The 16,088-nt window shown below is 45.4% G+C and overlaps 2 protein-coding genes across 4 annotated transcripts in view; both read left to right on the top strand.

Moving 5' to 3' along the window:
• Window positions 1-255: 255 nt before the first annotated feature.
• On the top strand, window positions 256-12,885 carry abcd1 (ATP-binding cassette, sub-family D (ALD), member 1). Of its 3 annotated transcripts, none has more exons than XM_087173964.1 (17): window positions 256-351; window positions 1,508-1,791; window positions 1,894-2,009; window positions 3,019-3,176; window positions 3,311-3,498; window positions 3,960-4,134; window positions 4,209-4,399; window positions 4,564-4,744; window positions 4,938-5,085; window positions 5,410-5,579; window positions 5,957-6,051; window positions 8,534-8,679; window positions 9,773-9,918; window positions 10,297-10,381; window positions 10,766-10,891; window positions 11,242-11,329; window positions 12,117-12,885. In XM_087173964.1, the coding sequence occupies exons 2-17, from the start codon at window positions 1,663-1,665 to the stop codon at window positions 12,225-12,227; spliced, it is 2,253 nt and encodes a 750-aa protein (XP_087030090.1). In that variant the 5' UTR covers window positions 256-351; window positions 1,508-1,662; the 3' UTR covers window positions 12,228-12,885. The 3 variants fall into 3 exon arrangements, with proteins under 3 accessions (XP_087030090.1, XP_087030089.1, XP_087030088.1); XM_087173963.1 differs by having other exon boundaries at window positions 270-403; XM_087173962.1 differs by lacking the exon at window positions 256-351 and adding an exon at window positions 410-964.
• Window positions 12,886-14,217: 1,332 nt separating this feature from the next.
• The window catches only part of plxnb3 (plexin B3), a 52,127-nt gene continuing 50,256 nt past the window's right edge, over window positions 14,218-16,088 (top strand). The window contains exon 1 of the mRNA XM_023406146.2: window positions 14,218-14,349. The gene's annotated coding sequence lies outside the window, so the exon portion shown is untranslated. The remainder of the gene's footprint in view (window positions 14,350-16,088) is intronic.

The following is a 16,088-nucleotide window of genomic DNA, read 5'->3' as shown; positions in this document are numbered from 1 at the left end:
TTACGTATTTTAACTGATTCTTCATCAGTCACAGAGTAAGCTATCTTCACAGACCTGGACCTACAGGGGGCGTTGCAGATCTTACAGCAGCAGCCTGGTTACAGAAGCAGGTCTGGAACTGAAAGGTCGCCCAGTCTAATCCTTAGACCAGGAAGAAAAGCAAGTGAGGGGAGTGAATGAACAGCACGGACGTGCCCTAAAGCAAAGCACCTAAACCCCCGCCTGGTCCGGTGTATGTGTGCGTGTGTGTCTGTGTTTGTCCATTGTACTGTAACTACAGTTCACAGCTGGTTACCACTAACCCCAGCTGGCAACAAGGGACCAAAGAAGGAAAGGTCTCTGTGTAGGAAGGTAGGATGTAGGAGAGGAGGAGTGAGTATTGGGACGCAATCCGTCCTCTCAGGTAAACAGGCTGAACTTTCTCCCGCGACATTAAACTCCGTTAACCGGGTTAAAGATGAAGTAAAACGACAGAGTCTTAGAGGAGGAACATAAGGAATTAGATTACGTGTCCTGGTCAAACCCGGAACACAAGACCGGACCAGACCGTTAAACTCTGAATCTTTTCATGTTCACATCAGAGGAACAACAAAGTTCCTGCTGTTAGCGGCTAGCTTTGTTAGCATCGCTCCGTTAGCTGCAGGGTATTTAAACCCAATTTAAAATCTTTGTTCGGTTCGGTGTCGACACCGCGGACCCGGACCCGGAGTTAACGGTCGATAGACATCTAAAGAAAACGGGTTTATGTCTGACACGATGAGTAAAGGCATTTGTGTACTGTTAGCCGGCTGCTACACACTCTTTACCGAAGCTAACGGTAACCGGAGCTAACTAACCAGACTCATTGAATCAGGTTTACCGGGTTTTATCGGTGTGAACAGTCATAATACAAGTGGGTGTAAAGGACGGAGCGGAGACACGGGACATTACCGTCACCGTTTATGACCGCTATCATAGCTCCCAGGTAAAAGTACTGACACCACAGTAGTACTGCAGTACGTTAGTACTGACCGTATTAAAGCTGAACACAGTGAATCATCAGATTATTACTGAAGTTGTATGTATTAACGATCTTAACGATTGATCTGTGAACATATTTGGTTTATAAAAATCATTAGATACTGATGTTTGTTTACAGCCAACTGCTCTGTCTAATAATAATAATAAAATGAACTCTCTATCGACTGATAATTTCTGCTGAATTTACTGTTTAATTCATAACAAAGCTAAATTAAACTAGTGAAGCTCACATCATTTTATATTTCTTTCAGAGAAAGTGAAAAATAACCATTGTGATGATGAAAATGATGGTCAGTTATGAATAGATGATGGTTAGTTATGATGTTGATGCAGTCTCAGACAGTATTGATAATCATTATTATTATCATAAATACTGATAATCTCAGGCTTTGATCAATCAGCTGCTGAGATGGAGGCGTGTCCTCATGCAGCACAGACTGAACATTTCTGTCACAGAAAGTTCACTCACCTTCTCTCCCTTGTGCAGGTCGAGGGTCAGCCCCAGAGTTCATCATGTTGTTTCCATGACGACAACCCTGCTGTCTCAGTGGACCCCTCTGGGACCAGGTTCAATTTGGACTCCTCCTGTGATGCACTTCTGTTTCTTTCCCCTGATTGGTCACCTGTCACCTCTCTGTCAGCATGCAGCTGACCTATCAAAAGCTGCCGGTTCAGCTGAGGCGGAGCTCCAGACTCAGGAAGCTGATGGCCGTACTGCTTGCTGCCTATGCCGTCAAAAAAATGTCCCCGTATGTCTGGAGGAGGATACAGGTGAAGAAACACACATGCGCACACACATACACACACACACACAGACACACACGCACGCGCGCACACACGTACACAGACTGAGTGTGTTTGTTTTGTTTTCAGAGGGGTGCAGAAGGTAAACAGCTGGGTGAAACTAACCTCCCTGTGGGTGTGGCCACCACCTCCAGCTCTGTGGGAAACAGCACAGAGAAGAAGAAGAAGCAGAAAAGTGACAGCAGGTGTGTGTGTGTGTGTGTGTGTGTGTGTGTGTGTGTGTGTATGTGTATTACAGTGTCTCTCCATCAGTCTGAAATTGAGTCCAGAAACTCTAAAAGCACCTATTGGAGTACTGGTCATGAAAACTAGTTCCTAAATTGTGGACTTATGAAGATCACCTAGATCCTCGCTGATAGGTTTGTGGCTCCTGAAAATCTGAGAGAATCAATTAGCACAGTCCAACAGGTCCAGAGGCCTTTACTACGAAGCAAGTTCAACATACCCAGGACAACTTTTCATTATGTGGCTTACCTGAACCTAACATTGACCATGCGGGATAACCTGTACTACGAAGCTGGTTATCACCTAGCTCAGTTAACCCTGGGTTTACCTGTACAGGCACAAGCGTGTTCATGTGAAAGAGGCAGAGTTGTTAATTATAAGCAAAATCGTCAGAACCACCAACCAAGTACTTAATATGATATGAGAATAAACACTGATACCTGCAGGTAAATGTGGTTATAGCGACATCCAAAAGTGATATTCAACAGTTGAAATGTAAACAATATGATCACATGACTGGAAAGAAGAAAAAAGAAACACTAAAAATAATTTCTAATTATTAAGGTCTGACCAAGGACACATTGTAAATAAGTGCATGAATTATCATGAAGTTTTCTTCTTTTGTCTGATGATGAACAAACAATAATGAACACAACCACCGTCTTAATTAGACAGGGCTGAATTAAACCTGAACTTACCTCAATAACCTCGAATCCTGCTTCATAGTACAGACCTCAGGATCTCTTCGTTACCTGGCTTCAGTCACACCCAGCAAAATACAACATGAGACAAATATAAAGATCTGTTATCTCGAACATGTGTGCAGCAGTTACCATGGCAAAATGTTAGTAAGCCTGTGCCCTTAAGGGTTTGGGTTAGAGGACTTGTTTCCATGACAACAGGTCCAGATGAAGCAGCTTCACACTGTAGAATGAACCTAGTCAGACAGATGTCTCCGTCTATCTTCAGGTCTCCATCAGTGAACAGGGAGTTTGTCCTCAGACTGTCTCGTCTGTTGAAGCTCTTGTTTCCACGGTTACTGTGTCCAGAGGTCGGTCTGTTGGTTTTACACTCTGTCACTCTGATGTCCAGGACCTTCCTGTCCATCTACGTTGCTGCTCTGGATGGTCTGTACCTATATGTACCTACCTGTTTGTCTGTCTGTACCTGTCTGTGTCTGGCTGTACCTGTACCTTTTTTGTGTATTCCAGTGTGTGTGCAAAAGAAGAGCATCAATAATCAATAGAATTGATTGTTCCAGGATTGATAGTTAAGACTATAGTTCAGAAGGATCCTCGGGCCTTCGTGCTGCAGCTCTCTAAGTGGCTACTCATCGCAGTTCCTGCAACGTTCATCAACAGCACCATCAGGTTCCTGGAAGGTCAGCTGGCCCTCAGCTTCAGGAGCCGATTGGTCAACCATGCCTACCAGCTGTACTTCACCAACCAGGTCTCTCACACACACACACACACACACACACACACACACACACACACACACACACACACACACACACTTTCCCAGCTAAAATAAAACATGTTCACCTTTGACCTCTTTGTGACTCAGTGTTCTGTCCTGTCACACATCAACTTCCTGACTCAGTCCCTCTGAGTCCTGGACTGATCATTATTAATTACTGATCAATATCTCCAGAGTGACTCCAGTGACTCTAGTCACCCTGAAGTATATATCACCTGTTCACCTGGAACATCAGTTTAAACTGGGTTAAAACCTACTGGTGGTCCAGAGTCACCACAAAATACTTGAATCTTTGATCCCTCTCAGGTGCATCAGTCTGTATAGACACAGCTGTTGCTCTGCCTTCATGTTCGTACCTGGACACAGGACAGGTGGGCGGGGACATGATGCGTCAGCTGGAAGTCCTCTGTAATGTCTCTCTGTCTCTGCAGACTTATTACCGGGTCAGTAACATGGACGCTCGTCTGTCCAATCCCGATCAATCTCTCACCGAGGACATCGTAATGTTTTCAGCCTCCGTTGCTCATCTCTACTCCAACCTGACCAAACCAATCCTGGATGTGGTTGTCACCTGCTACACCCTGCTGCGCACCGCCCACTCTAAAGGTGGGTCAGTGTTCGTGTGCCAGAACATAACACACCACAGGTCAGAGTGTTTAAACATCACTACCATCCTGCAGGAGCAAACACCACATGGCCATCCGTTATTGCCGGCCTGGTGGTGGCACTCACCGCCAAAGTCCTGCGCTCCTGCTCGCCTCGATTTGGGAAACTGGTGTCCGAGGAGGCGAAGAGGAAAGGAGACCTGAGATACATGCACTCACGCATCATCGCCAACTCTGAGGAGATCGCGTTCTATGGAGGACACAAGGTACAGGACGCCCCCCGGTGAACACAACAAATCACTGCAGCTTTAAACAGTAACTGGAATTTTAACAGGAAGTCGTACAGTCAGCACTGTGCAGGGTGTGTTTGATTCATAGGTGGAGATGGCCCCGTCTGTGATGTTAATGTAGAGGTGTGTTTGATTCGTAGGTGGAGATGGCCCAGCTGCAGAGGAGCTACATGTCTCTGTCGTCTCAGATCCATCAGATCCTGTTAAAGCGACTCTGGTACGTCATGTTGGAACAGTTCCTCATGAAGTACGTGTGGAGTGCCTCCGGCCTGGTGATGGTCGCTGTGCCCATCATCACCGCCACAGGATACTCCAAATATGGTAAACGCACACTGAATATACATGATGTATAAAATACAGTTGACAAGGGAACATGTTGACCATGTGACACAGGCTCCAGCTGATGGAGGTTTCTCTGTTCTTCATCACGTGTAAATAAAGGTAGATAAAAACAAACCGGATACTGATTGTAACAAACACTGATGATGTGTGACCTTTGAACTGTGGCCTCCAGATTCGGAGGAGGTGAAGCAGGCTGCTATGGTGATGAAGGAGGAGGAGTTGGTGAGTGAAAGGACGCAGGCCTTCACCACGGCCAGAAACCTCCTCAACGCTGGAGCAGACGCTGTGGAGAGGATCATGAGCTCATACAAGGAGGTGACCTCCTCCTCTCTCTCCTTCTCTCTCTCTCTTTCGCCTCCTCCTCCTTCTTCCCTCTCTCCTCCTCTTCCCATCTCTCTCTCCTCCTCCTCTTACTCTCTCCTCCTCTTCTTCTTCTCCCTCTCTCCTTTTCCCCTCCCTCTCTCCTCCTCTTCCTCTCCCTCTCTCCTCTTTCCTCTCTCTCTCTCCTACTCCTTTTCCTCTCTCTCTTCCTCCTCTCTCTCTCCTCTTCATCGTTGTCTCTGTATCCACAGGTGTCTTTATAGAACAGGTGTTGACCTCAGTCAAAAAGTGAAGCTTACTGTGTATTTACCTGTCCAGGTGACAGAGCTGGCAGGTTACACAGCTCGTGTCTATGAGATGTTGGATGTGTTTGAGGATGTGAATCAGGGAATCTACCGCCGCTCTGCAGACAGAGAGGAGGAGGAGTCACCAGCAGGAGGCGCAGCTGTGGTTCAGCACGGTCAGAGAGTCTGTGGTCGACTGCAGATCAGAGGTGGGTGGCGCTCGTAGCGATAGCACTGTAGCATGATGCTGAGTCATCTCTATGAAGTGCCCCTCAGGCCTTCTCCGACATGACGGTAGAAACAGCTCTAACTGTCTCACACTGATGGTTTTAAAACGTGAGTACAGTGACAAGGTCTGTGTTCATATTGCATTATGAGAAACAAGCTGTAAATCAGAACAGTGTTCTCTAATACGACTCATACCTGTACAGGAGGAAACACCTGGTCTCTTCTTCACAGAGTCACAATGTTGATCTGTGTCTGTTCAAAATCCATCATTCAGCTCAGAGTTGTCATGTTGTTGTGTTTTTATGTTGTTGTCGTGTTGTTGTATTATGTTGTCATGGTGTGTTGTTGTCATGTGCAGGTCAGGTGATCAGTGTGGAGAAGGGGATTCGCTGTGAGAACCTGCCAATCATCACACCGACTGGAGACGTGGTGGTGTCCAGCCTTAACATCAAGGTAACCTGAAACTAGAGATGAACCGAATGAAACTCTGGGCAGAGACAATACTGATGTTTGTTTGTTTGTTTGTTTTTGTTGTTATTTCTTCCTCCTTTAGTAGCAGGGAAACAAAGAAATCCTCATTATAAGATAATAACTGAACTGTTGTGGTGAGCATAATAAGGGTTGCAGGGAGGTCGTAGTCTGTGGCGTTGTTCCAGAAGGCTATCCAGCACATAGAGTGTACTGTTCCACCAAGTGGCAGCATCTTACTTTAGCCTTTGTCATCGTCAACCTGATCTGCACAGCCTGCAGCCTGAGTAGGAAAGGGGTGACTGTCGGACTGTTTTTCAGCCTATTGCCACCACATCAGAGATGCGTACTGGTTCAGAACAACCAGCTGCATGGTGTGTGCCCTGCAGCCAAAACCAGCCACGCCACTCTCCATCATAGCTTTTTCGTCCTTCATTTCTCTCATGACACTATTTTTGTCTATTTTCCCTGTTTCATATATTTTCTCTAATGCCTGTGTGTCTAAGTGCAGAGTGGAAGTCCTGGGAGAGTAACAATCCACTATGCTGTGAGGTTGAGCATGCTCACTGGGCTAAAAGCTATATTTGAATGAACAGCTGAGAAAACGTCTTTGACAGAACTGACATGTCACCACTATAGAGCTCCATAACAGTAACAGCTGACTGAGTGTTGATCAGAGTGTGGAGGGTGGCTTCCAGGGCAACATACAGCAGGTTTTACAGTGGTTATTCCTCCACTTTCCGTGGGAAACTAAGTCTGTTGTCTGTGTGCAGTGTTGTTTGTGTGTAGTTTGTGTTGGTGACCACGGGGTGTCACTGTTGCAGCATGTATGGATTTCTCTCTGGAAAATCTGTGGTAACAAACGGTTGAGTCTGATTGGTATATGTGTGTGAGGGTAGTGATGTCACTGTGGTATAGACCATGCTCAGTGCTAGGACGCCTTTATCTATTTTTCATCTTTTTAACTCTCATTCTTTCACCAGTGTTTCCATCTGACTGAGGTTAGAGGTCACAGCAGAGCCTGCAGCTCATTAGCATTACTGAAACACAGAGTGTGTGTGTGTGTGTGTGTGTGTGTGTGTGTGTGTGTGTGTGTGTGTGTGTGTGTGTGTGTGTGTGTGACTGAGTGTGATTGAGTGTGTGTGTGCGTGTGTTCGCACACAGACACACAATAGAGGGATTAAATAGAGTGAAATTCTTGTGGCACAGACGCAACAGAAGAAAACATGACAGAAGAAGAAGAGGAACATTGATGGAAACAGAACATCCTCTCTTTCGTCTGGTTTTCGACCTTAGACCCCTCGGCTCCGACAGCTGCTCTGTGATTGGTTGGTTCTCTCAGAGTGCCGTCACCTGCAGAGTCTGAAGATTTCAGAAAACTGGTTCATCAGACTGTCAGAGTTTTACAGTCTAATCCTTGAGGATCTGTGTCTATAGCTGCAGTTATTTATTTCAGCTTGTCAGATGCAGATTTAATCAACACTCTATGTGAATCAGACCCACAGAGTTTTTCTCTGTTGGTGTCAGTAATAATAATCAGTCTGAGGCACAATTTCATCACACAACACTTGGGTGTAACAGTGGCAGTCCACTGTCCTGCAGCTGGATCAATCCATTAGTCTAAACTGAACATCCACTTACTTAGCTCCTCGTAGCTTCAGTTGTTCACTTTATATCAACAACATGTCGTCAACATGTCCATATCCTGAAATGTTACTGTGTGTGAACTGTGACAGAGACATCTGTTCTAGCTATGCCCCACACACAACGTTCACATACGTTGATGCTGACATTACCTTCTTTTTAGGCTAACCTTAGCTTGTTCAGGCTAACCTTAGCTTGATCAGGCTAACGTAGCGACAGCTCATAATGTGAAGTGGATACTCACAACATTAGCAGGTACAGTCATCACTGTTCAGTCTGTCAGAATATAACACTGACTTTAAATTAATATTTTCACATCATGGGTCTGTTAGTCAATTTAAACTAAGTGTGTGCATGTGTGTGTTTGTGCACACACATGTGCATATTTGTTAGCACACTGTGCAGCAGCCTTTTCTCTGTTTTTGTTGTGGTATCATATTTGGGATTGAGAAGCGTGGAATTTCATTGGTCTTGGTACCAAACGTCCAGACTTCTGGTATCATTACGTCCCTAGTTCCAGTCAATCCTCACAAATGCTGCAATGTTAACTACTGACAGTAATTGTACAGCCTTAGCAACCACCAAGAGAACCCTAGCAACTGCCTTGAAACCACAAAGAAATCCCACAACAACCACCTGAAACATCTTCCCAGTCATCTGTTTCCAACCTAGAAACTGACGAGATGAGCACCATAGCAACCACCCAGTTCCCAGCTGTTTTCATCTTGTGTCATGAAAAAACAAAATCAGCAGACTTTTCTGTTTGTTTACATATCTATCGGATCAGGTTTAATAAAGTGTATTTTTTGTCCCTGTGTGTCAGATGGATGAGGGAATGAATGTGTTGATCACAGGTCCAAACGGCTGTGGGAAGAGTTCTCTGTTCAGGATCCTCAGTGGACTGTGGCCTGTTTATGGAGGAGTCCTGTACCGTCCAGAACCACAGCACATGTTCTACATCCCTCAAAGGTACTGCTACTACTACTACTACTATTACTACTATTGCTACTAGCACTATACTGTCCAGCCGTTATTTCACAGACATCCTCTGCAGCTGTCCTCAGTGGGAACACATTGCTCTTACCATCCTTGACTCCAGCACTCCTCTACCAGTTCTGAGTAACTGCCTGTCACTCTGAGGCCTCCTCCATTCAGTCCTCCCAGTGGACAGTCAATCCCATCAGGACCACTTGCCTGTTTCAGACAACAGGACTGTGTGTTCTGAATGTGGCAATGGCATCTGGAAGCTTGGGCAGCCTTCATTGGTCAACAGTCGGCTGCCCGTCCTGAGCGGTGGCAGGAAGTCACAATCAGCCTCACTGATGGAGCTGGATAATGATGGAGCCGGTAAAGACTTAAAAGAAGATCATTAAATGATGTAGATATATTTTTCACTTAGCTATAGCCTTTTAACATGGGATTCAAGAGTGAGATTCTGATCTAGAATAACTGAGCTAGAAATCTAAGAGCAGGCATAACCAACCGGAAATCACGCACCTCCTCCCATTGTCCAGCAGACTGTCTGTGAGGAGCCTGAATCAGCTGCAGAGCAGTGGGTGTAAGGTCCTTCACACAGACACCTCGACACCAGAGAGTCCTGCCACCGTGCACAGCCACATGTCGGATCATAAAGGAAAGCAACCACTGAGGATGGCCACTGCACCTGATTGCGCATGCCAGACCACCTGGGGGGCTCAAGCACAGTGCTTGAGTCACCAACTGGTTGGGGTTGTAGGAGGCTTATGGGGAGGTTGTAGAGAGGTGGTGTTAGCAGCCCCTGGTGAGTTAGCTGCTCTTGGACACATCATCAGTGATGTCATCTGAGGTCATCATTTGTTTCAAGTCTTTCCACAGAAAGAAATCAGACACTACAGAACCTCAGTACATGTGCTACAGCCCACAGAGGTGGTACTACAATTGTACCATCTGGAACTGTACTGTATAACTGTCACCATCACTGAAGCAGGACTGTAGTAGGACTGTAGTAAGGACGGGGGCCCTCAGGGACCAGGTGATCTACCTGTAGTACTGTTGTGGTGATGTAATACTGTATCCTGTACAGGCCCTACATGTCAGAGGGGACCCTCAGGGACCAGGTGATCTATCCAGATTCGGTGGAGGAGATGATTCAGAGGGGGATCACTGATGCAAATCTGGAAGAGATCCTCCAGACCGTCCACCTGGTGTACATCCTGGACCGTGAGGGAGGTCAGTCTGTAAATGTGTGAGTGTGTGTGTGTGTGTGTGTATGTGTGTCTGTCTGTCTGTCTGTGTCTGTGTGAGAGAGAGATCTGATCTGATCTCATCAGCTGATCACTGCTGCTGCCTGTCAGACTTCATGAACATACCAAACAACACGTTTGACAACATAAACACGTGTAAAGTGACGAGATGCAGACACCATGCTGTGTTTAGAGCCCAGTGGACTTTAAACATCCTGCTGCTGCTGCTTTTGTTCTGTGTCTCTAATGTTAATGTTTCATACTTCACTGTTGATGCCCTGATGTTTTATAGCTGTGTTCATGAAGAACAGAAACAGTCTGGTTCTCTGTACTGATTGGTCTCTGTCTGGTCTCTGTCTGTCAGGCTGGGAGTCTGTCAGTGACTGGAAAGACGTTCTTTCTGGAGGAGAGAAGCAGAGAATGGGGATGGCTCGTATGTTCTACCACCGGTAAATATTCACTGTTTACTGCCTGTTCTCTAACTCACAGGTGAGGCTCAGACAGCAGGTAAAGATGAACACCTGTCAGACTTAACTCTGGGATTTATACTGAGTGTTTTCTGACTGACAGCTGACACAGATGAGTTGAGTTTCCTCAGAACAGACTCACATGAAGGCAGTTCATCAGGGAACCTGGATCACCTGAGTCCAGAGTTGTTGAGACAGGAAACATTGGAGGGGGGTTGCTCCACCTGAGTCTGTGGTCCTGGTCTCTGAGGTACTCGGTGTGCTGACACCAGGACCTGGAGCTGGACCTGGATGCTGTCCGTCTGACTGCTTGTTGTCTTCTGACAGTCTCTCTTTCTCCCTGTGATGTGAATGTCTCTCGCCCAGCCCTCGGTACGCTCTGCTGGATGAGTGTACGAGCGCCGTCAGCATCGATGTGGAGGGAAACATCTTTCAGGCTGCAAAGGATGCTGGGATAGCTCTGCTTTCAATCACACACAGACCCTCTCTGTGGTCAGTAAGCACACACACACAATTGTCTGTTTCAGATGTATATCAGTTATGATATTGACTACAAAAAGAGTCTGATAGATTGATTGATTGATTGATTGATTGATTGATTGATTGATTGATTGATTGATTGATAGATATGAGCTGTTTGTGTGACTGTTTAAAAACAAATCATGTCAAGATGACGTAGTTTGGTTTCCCTCCTGCAGGGGGCAGCAGAGCTCTGAGCTGCTCTCAGCTGCCCCACCCTGATGATCCTCTTCTTCTTCTTCTTCTTCTTCTTCTTCTTCTTCTTCTTCTTCTTCTTCTTCTTCTTTTTCTTCTTCTTCTCCTCCTCCTCCTCTGTCTGACAGGAAGTACCACTCTCACCTGCTTCAGTTTGATGGAGAAGGAGGATGGAGGTTTGAACCACTGGATGCCTCCACTCGTCTCTCTCTGCAGGTATTTAATATGATATGCTTCCAGGATGTTGGTCTTGGTCAGAACAGACTTGCAGAAACCCCCCCGGTCCTAAAGACAGCTGAAGACTGAAGTGGACTGTGATTGGAGGAGTGAGTCATGTGACTCCTCAAAATAATTATAATAATGTTAATAATAATGATTAAAAATACACACACACACTCAAATAACTGAAGCTCCTCAGATGACCCACAGACCCCTCTGACTGCTGCCTCTGCAGATGCTCTGGTTACTATGGTAACCACCAGCTGCACAACAACACGCCTCCGGCATGCATGGTGTGTGTGTGTTTGTGTTTGTGTTTGTGTTTGTGTGTGTGTGTGTGTGTGTGTGTGACAGAGAGAGAGAGGTCAAAGTTTGGAGTGAGGAGATTGAACGCAGCCAATCAGCTGTCTCAGTCCGTGTCATGTGACCTGTTTTTTTCTACAGGCTGCAGTTGATCATTCGTTTACAGATTTAATCAGAACCTCTAGACACAGTTTAACAAGACCGGACTCTGGGTCCTCTGGTCTCACTGGTTTCTCTTGTCTCTCTGGTCTCTCTGGTCTCACTGGTCTCACTGGTCTTCCTATCTCACTGGTCTCTGGTCTCACTGGTTTCTCTTGTCTCTCTGGTCTCTCTTGTCTCACTGGTCTCACTGGTCTTCCTATCTCACTGGTCTCTGGTCTCACTGGTTTCTCTGGTCTCACTGGTTTCTTGTCTCTCTGGTCTCACTGGTCTAACTGGTCTCACCGGTCTTCCTATCTCACTGGTCTCTGGTCTCTGTCAGGAGGAGAAGCAGCGTCTGGAGAACCAGCTGTCTGGGATTCCTAAGATGCAGCAGAGACTGGCAGAGCTGTGTGTCCTGCTCGGGGAGAGAGAGGGGGAGGAGGAGGAGTGAACAGATGAAGAGAAGCCGCTCTCCTGAGTTTAAACTGGGATAGAAGAAATGTGCTGCTTTTACTGGTTACCATGGAAACACACAGCGGGTCGATCATGTGACTGAAACTGATGTTAAACTTAAATTTGATGTGAAACCCTGTTTTATCCTGCTGGGCTGGGCTGGGCTGGGCTGGGCTGGGCTGGACTGGGCTGGACTGGGCTGGACTGGGCTGGGCTGGGTTGGACTGGTCCGGTCTCTTCTGGTCGGGTCTGGTCTACAGGATTTGCTCTCTGCAGTCAGGCCCCAGATAAACATCTATAAATCCTCCCAGAAATCACATTACAACATTATGCTGCAATTCACCCCCCCCCCCCATCATGCCCAGAGGACCTCAAAGGTCATGTGATTTTTAATTGTGCCATTTTTAATCTTTTACTGTTTATACAATCAAATGTTTTTACAGAGAAACTGTTATATATTATAATTATTATACTCAATCAGCTGATCAATCAATCAATAAACTGCTGCTGAGGAGTTTAAATGATAATGTTCAGATGAACTTTATTTAGTAAAAAATTATAATAACCTTTATGTGTGTCAAGCTTTTCAAAATAAAGTCACAAATAATTTAGACAAAACAAAGTTTGAAGATGATGAATAAAATGAGTTCACTGTTTTTAAAGTTCCTGCTTCTTATTCTCATCTGGTCTCTTCACACTTTAAAACTTCACAGTCTGTTTCATTTAAAAAACAGACAAATGTACTGTTGGTTTGTCACACACTGCGTCAGTTTTTCTACGTCAGATAGGTGCAGTTACTTTACTCTTTAAGATTTTATTAAAAAAAACAAATTTATGTGGTTTGATATTAAACCATTGATTTCCAATATTTCTGTCATGTGACCCTTCACGAAAGCAATCAGAATCTACTTCAGGCTTCTCCACATTTCAGTCTAGAACCTGAATCCAGATCAATGAATGTGTTCTTCTTTCCCATAAATCATTTGGCAGTCCCTCAGATTTATCTGGTGGCCCTGTGGAGGGGCCTGACCCCAAGGTTGGGAACGAGTGGACTAAACTATCTAAGTGTTTCTGATGTAGTTAGAGTAGCTACAACAGTAGCATGACTCAGGATCAATGATCTGATCAGAGATCAGCTACAGGAGACAGTTCACTGCACAGGAAGTACTTTTACTGTGATACTGTAACTACAGGAAGTACTTTTACTGTGATACTGTGACTATGGGAAGTACTTTTACTGAGTACTCATGATTATGTAGTAGTAACTACTGAGTACTCATGTAATGTATTAATAATGTAGTAATACCTGAGTACTTATGTAGTACTGATGTAATAATGTAATAACTACTGAGTACTGCTGTAGTAATGTAAGAACTACTGTGTACAAATGTTATAATGTGGTAATAACTACTGAGTACTGAGGTTATAATGCTGTAATAACTACTGAGTACTGATGTTATAATGTATTAATAGCCACTGAGTACTGGTGTAATAATGTAGTCATAAATAATGAGTACTGATGTAATAATGTAATAATAACCACTGAGCATTGATGTAATAACGTAGTAATAACTACTGACTACTGATCTAATAATGCAGTAATGTATTTAGTGTAAGGTATCATGTGTGATCTCATCATCTACAGTTTAAATCCTGGGTGAACTCTGTGTGGCTCAGTGTCCCTTTAACTATAAAGATGAAAACAGGCTCTTGTTGGGTGTGGGAATCAGTACCTAATCAATAATCAATATCCTTGGAAACCTCAGGTGTTAAGAAGGTTTGTCTCATTAAAACATGATCAGCTTGAGTCTGAGCACATTTTTCCCACGTTAACTGAGTCTTGCTCAAAGTGACGAATGACAGCCTGTGAGCCAGGCACAGAGACTGCGGCAGGTTGTCGGTTTTGTTCCTTGCAGAGGAGCCAGGCACTCCTGCTGAGGAGCGTCAGAAAACCCTGTCGGCGCCGCGCGGAGCGGGGCGGGGTCTCTGTCGGACCTGTTGTGCGGCTGTTGGTGCTGAAGGACCAGGTTTGTGTCTCTCCCGGACGTCTGCGGGTTTTCTGGAAGTTTCTCCGTGCGGGTCGAACTCCGGCGGACCGCGGAGCAGCCTGCCGAGCTCAGGTGAGTCTGACACGGATCCAACTGTCCCTCTTTCCACGGCGCCAACTTGTCCCGAGCTGCAGCTGCTGCAGGAAGGAAGGAGCGTGTGTTTGAGTCAGGCGTGTCTGACAGCCACGCGCCAGACTCGGTTCAGAAATCTCACGGTTTTAAAATGTTATCGCTTGTCTGAGAGCGTGAACCGGAGAGAAGTGACATAAGGTGGTGTTTTAGGACCGAGAGGCCTTGATCTTCCATTCGGCGACAACAGATTAAGTCAGTGTCTGTAGTTATTTCTCGGTTCCCCGGGTTGAAGTCACACAGCCGTTAAATACACAGCGGCAGTGGCTGGTTAGCAGCGACTTTAAAAGTAGATGTTTCTGTAACGGTGTCTGGTTGGTGTCACATTGTACAGCAGAATGGAGATTGAATCTGCCCCTCAGGTCAGTTCATCATGTTTCTTTCTTTCTCAACGGAAACCTGGAAATGTTTTTATTGCAGTCTTATTAGTGACTGTCAGTGTGTCGGTGTTCCCAGCCTGTCCTGGCACGGCAAGGTTCAGCCCGCAGCCGCATACTGAATAGCTGACATTCCAACACACACACACACACACTGCTGCTCTAGTGTGTTTATGGCTGAAGTGAATATAGAAGTCACCTTTGCTGATGTTGTTGTTATATAAGGGAAGTCTGAATGACGTGACTCTCTAAACGAAAACAATGAAGACAATAACTGCACACCCCCCACCCCCACCCCCGCACACACACACACACACACACACACACACACACACACACACTAGAGGAAGTTGGTCACCCTGCTTCTTGCAGTGAGATATTTAGTCCTGAGTCTGGGTCAGTACCTTGCCTGAGTGGGCAGACTGTGTCACAGGTGTGTGTCAGCTTCCTGCCCTGTCTTCTAATTGATAGATCGATAACACCTCAACTGTGTGGACCTGTGTCTTTTTTTTTACTTGGTCTCAGATCTGCTGTCAGGAACTTTGATGTGAATGATAAAAACACCAACCTGAGTTACTGAAGGTCTTATAACTAGATTTGTGACACACTGCAAGACCTGCAGTGGGTCCAACAGGGGCCCAGGTTCTCATTTTGGCCCTTGGTCCCCAGGCAGGTTCATCTGGTCTTGCCTGGAAACACAGATTATGGAGTGACTGTGACTGTCGACTCGTTCACCTGCAGGGAAGGTGTCATCAAACACCTGTGTGTAGCCGCAGTGTGTTGTGTCTAACCGTCCTACAGCTGTATATGTTTCATTAATGATACAGTTGTTCTCATCATATGATTTTTTTGTTCTAGCAAACATTAGAAACTGTAACGTGTGGTCAGAGGTTTAGATTTTAAAACTGAGATGTTTTCACTGCTGAAACAATGAATGTGTCGTCAGAATATGAACATGCTGAATATTTTTGCTGAATCAGTTGATGAAAAAACACTTGAGTTCACGCAGGAACCAGAGATTTTCACAGGTCTGACAGCTGACGTGAACATGAAGTGACACTAAATGAAACCAGTAAACACACAGCACTGAAGCTGATTGGTTGGTTAAAGTTCAGGTCCATCTCATTGGCTGTTGTAATTAAACTATATTTTGATAATCACAGAGAAAAGTGAATGAAGTTTCGTGTGAGATGAATAATGTCTGTGAATAGATGAATTGTTGAGTTGTGACTCAGGATGTTTGTCTTCAAGCGAGATAAATTTTTCATATGATCTGCTACAAAGTTACATTCCTGTTACAAACAC

This window comes from Seriola lalandi, unplaced genomic scaffold (assembly GCF_002814215.2).
Source record: "Seriola lalandi dorsalis isolate HSWRI2012SDOR001 ecotype SW California unplaced genomic scaffold, Sedor1 jcf7180002054296, whole genome shotgun sequence".
Taxonomy (NCBI): domain Eukaryota; kingdom Metazoa; phylum Chordata; class Actinopteri; order Carangiformes; family Carangidae; genus Seriola; species Seriola lalandi.
Note: the sequence above shows the minus strand (reverse complement) of the source record. Positions and strands in the feature narration are given on the sequence as shown.

What these genes read in the sequence shown, in the direction of transcription:
- abcd1 (XM_087173964.1), top strand. Translation starts at nt 1,663, where the DNA reads ATGCAGCTGACCTATCAAAAGCTGCCGGTTCAGCTGAGGCGGAGCTCC. An exon ending in ATGTCTGGAGGAGGATACAG is followed by an intron (nt 1,792 to 1,893) that starts GTGAAGAAACAC and finishes TTTTGTTTTCAG; the next exon opens with AGGGGTGCAGAAGGTAAACA. An exon ending in AGCTCATACAAGGAGGTGAC is followed by an intron (nt 5,086 to 5,409) that starts CTCCTCCTCTCT and finishes TGTCCAGGTGAC; the next exon opens with AGAGCTGGCAGGTTACACAG.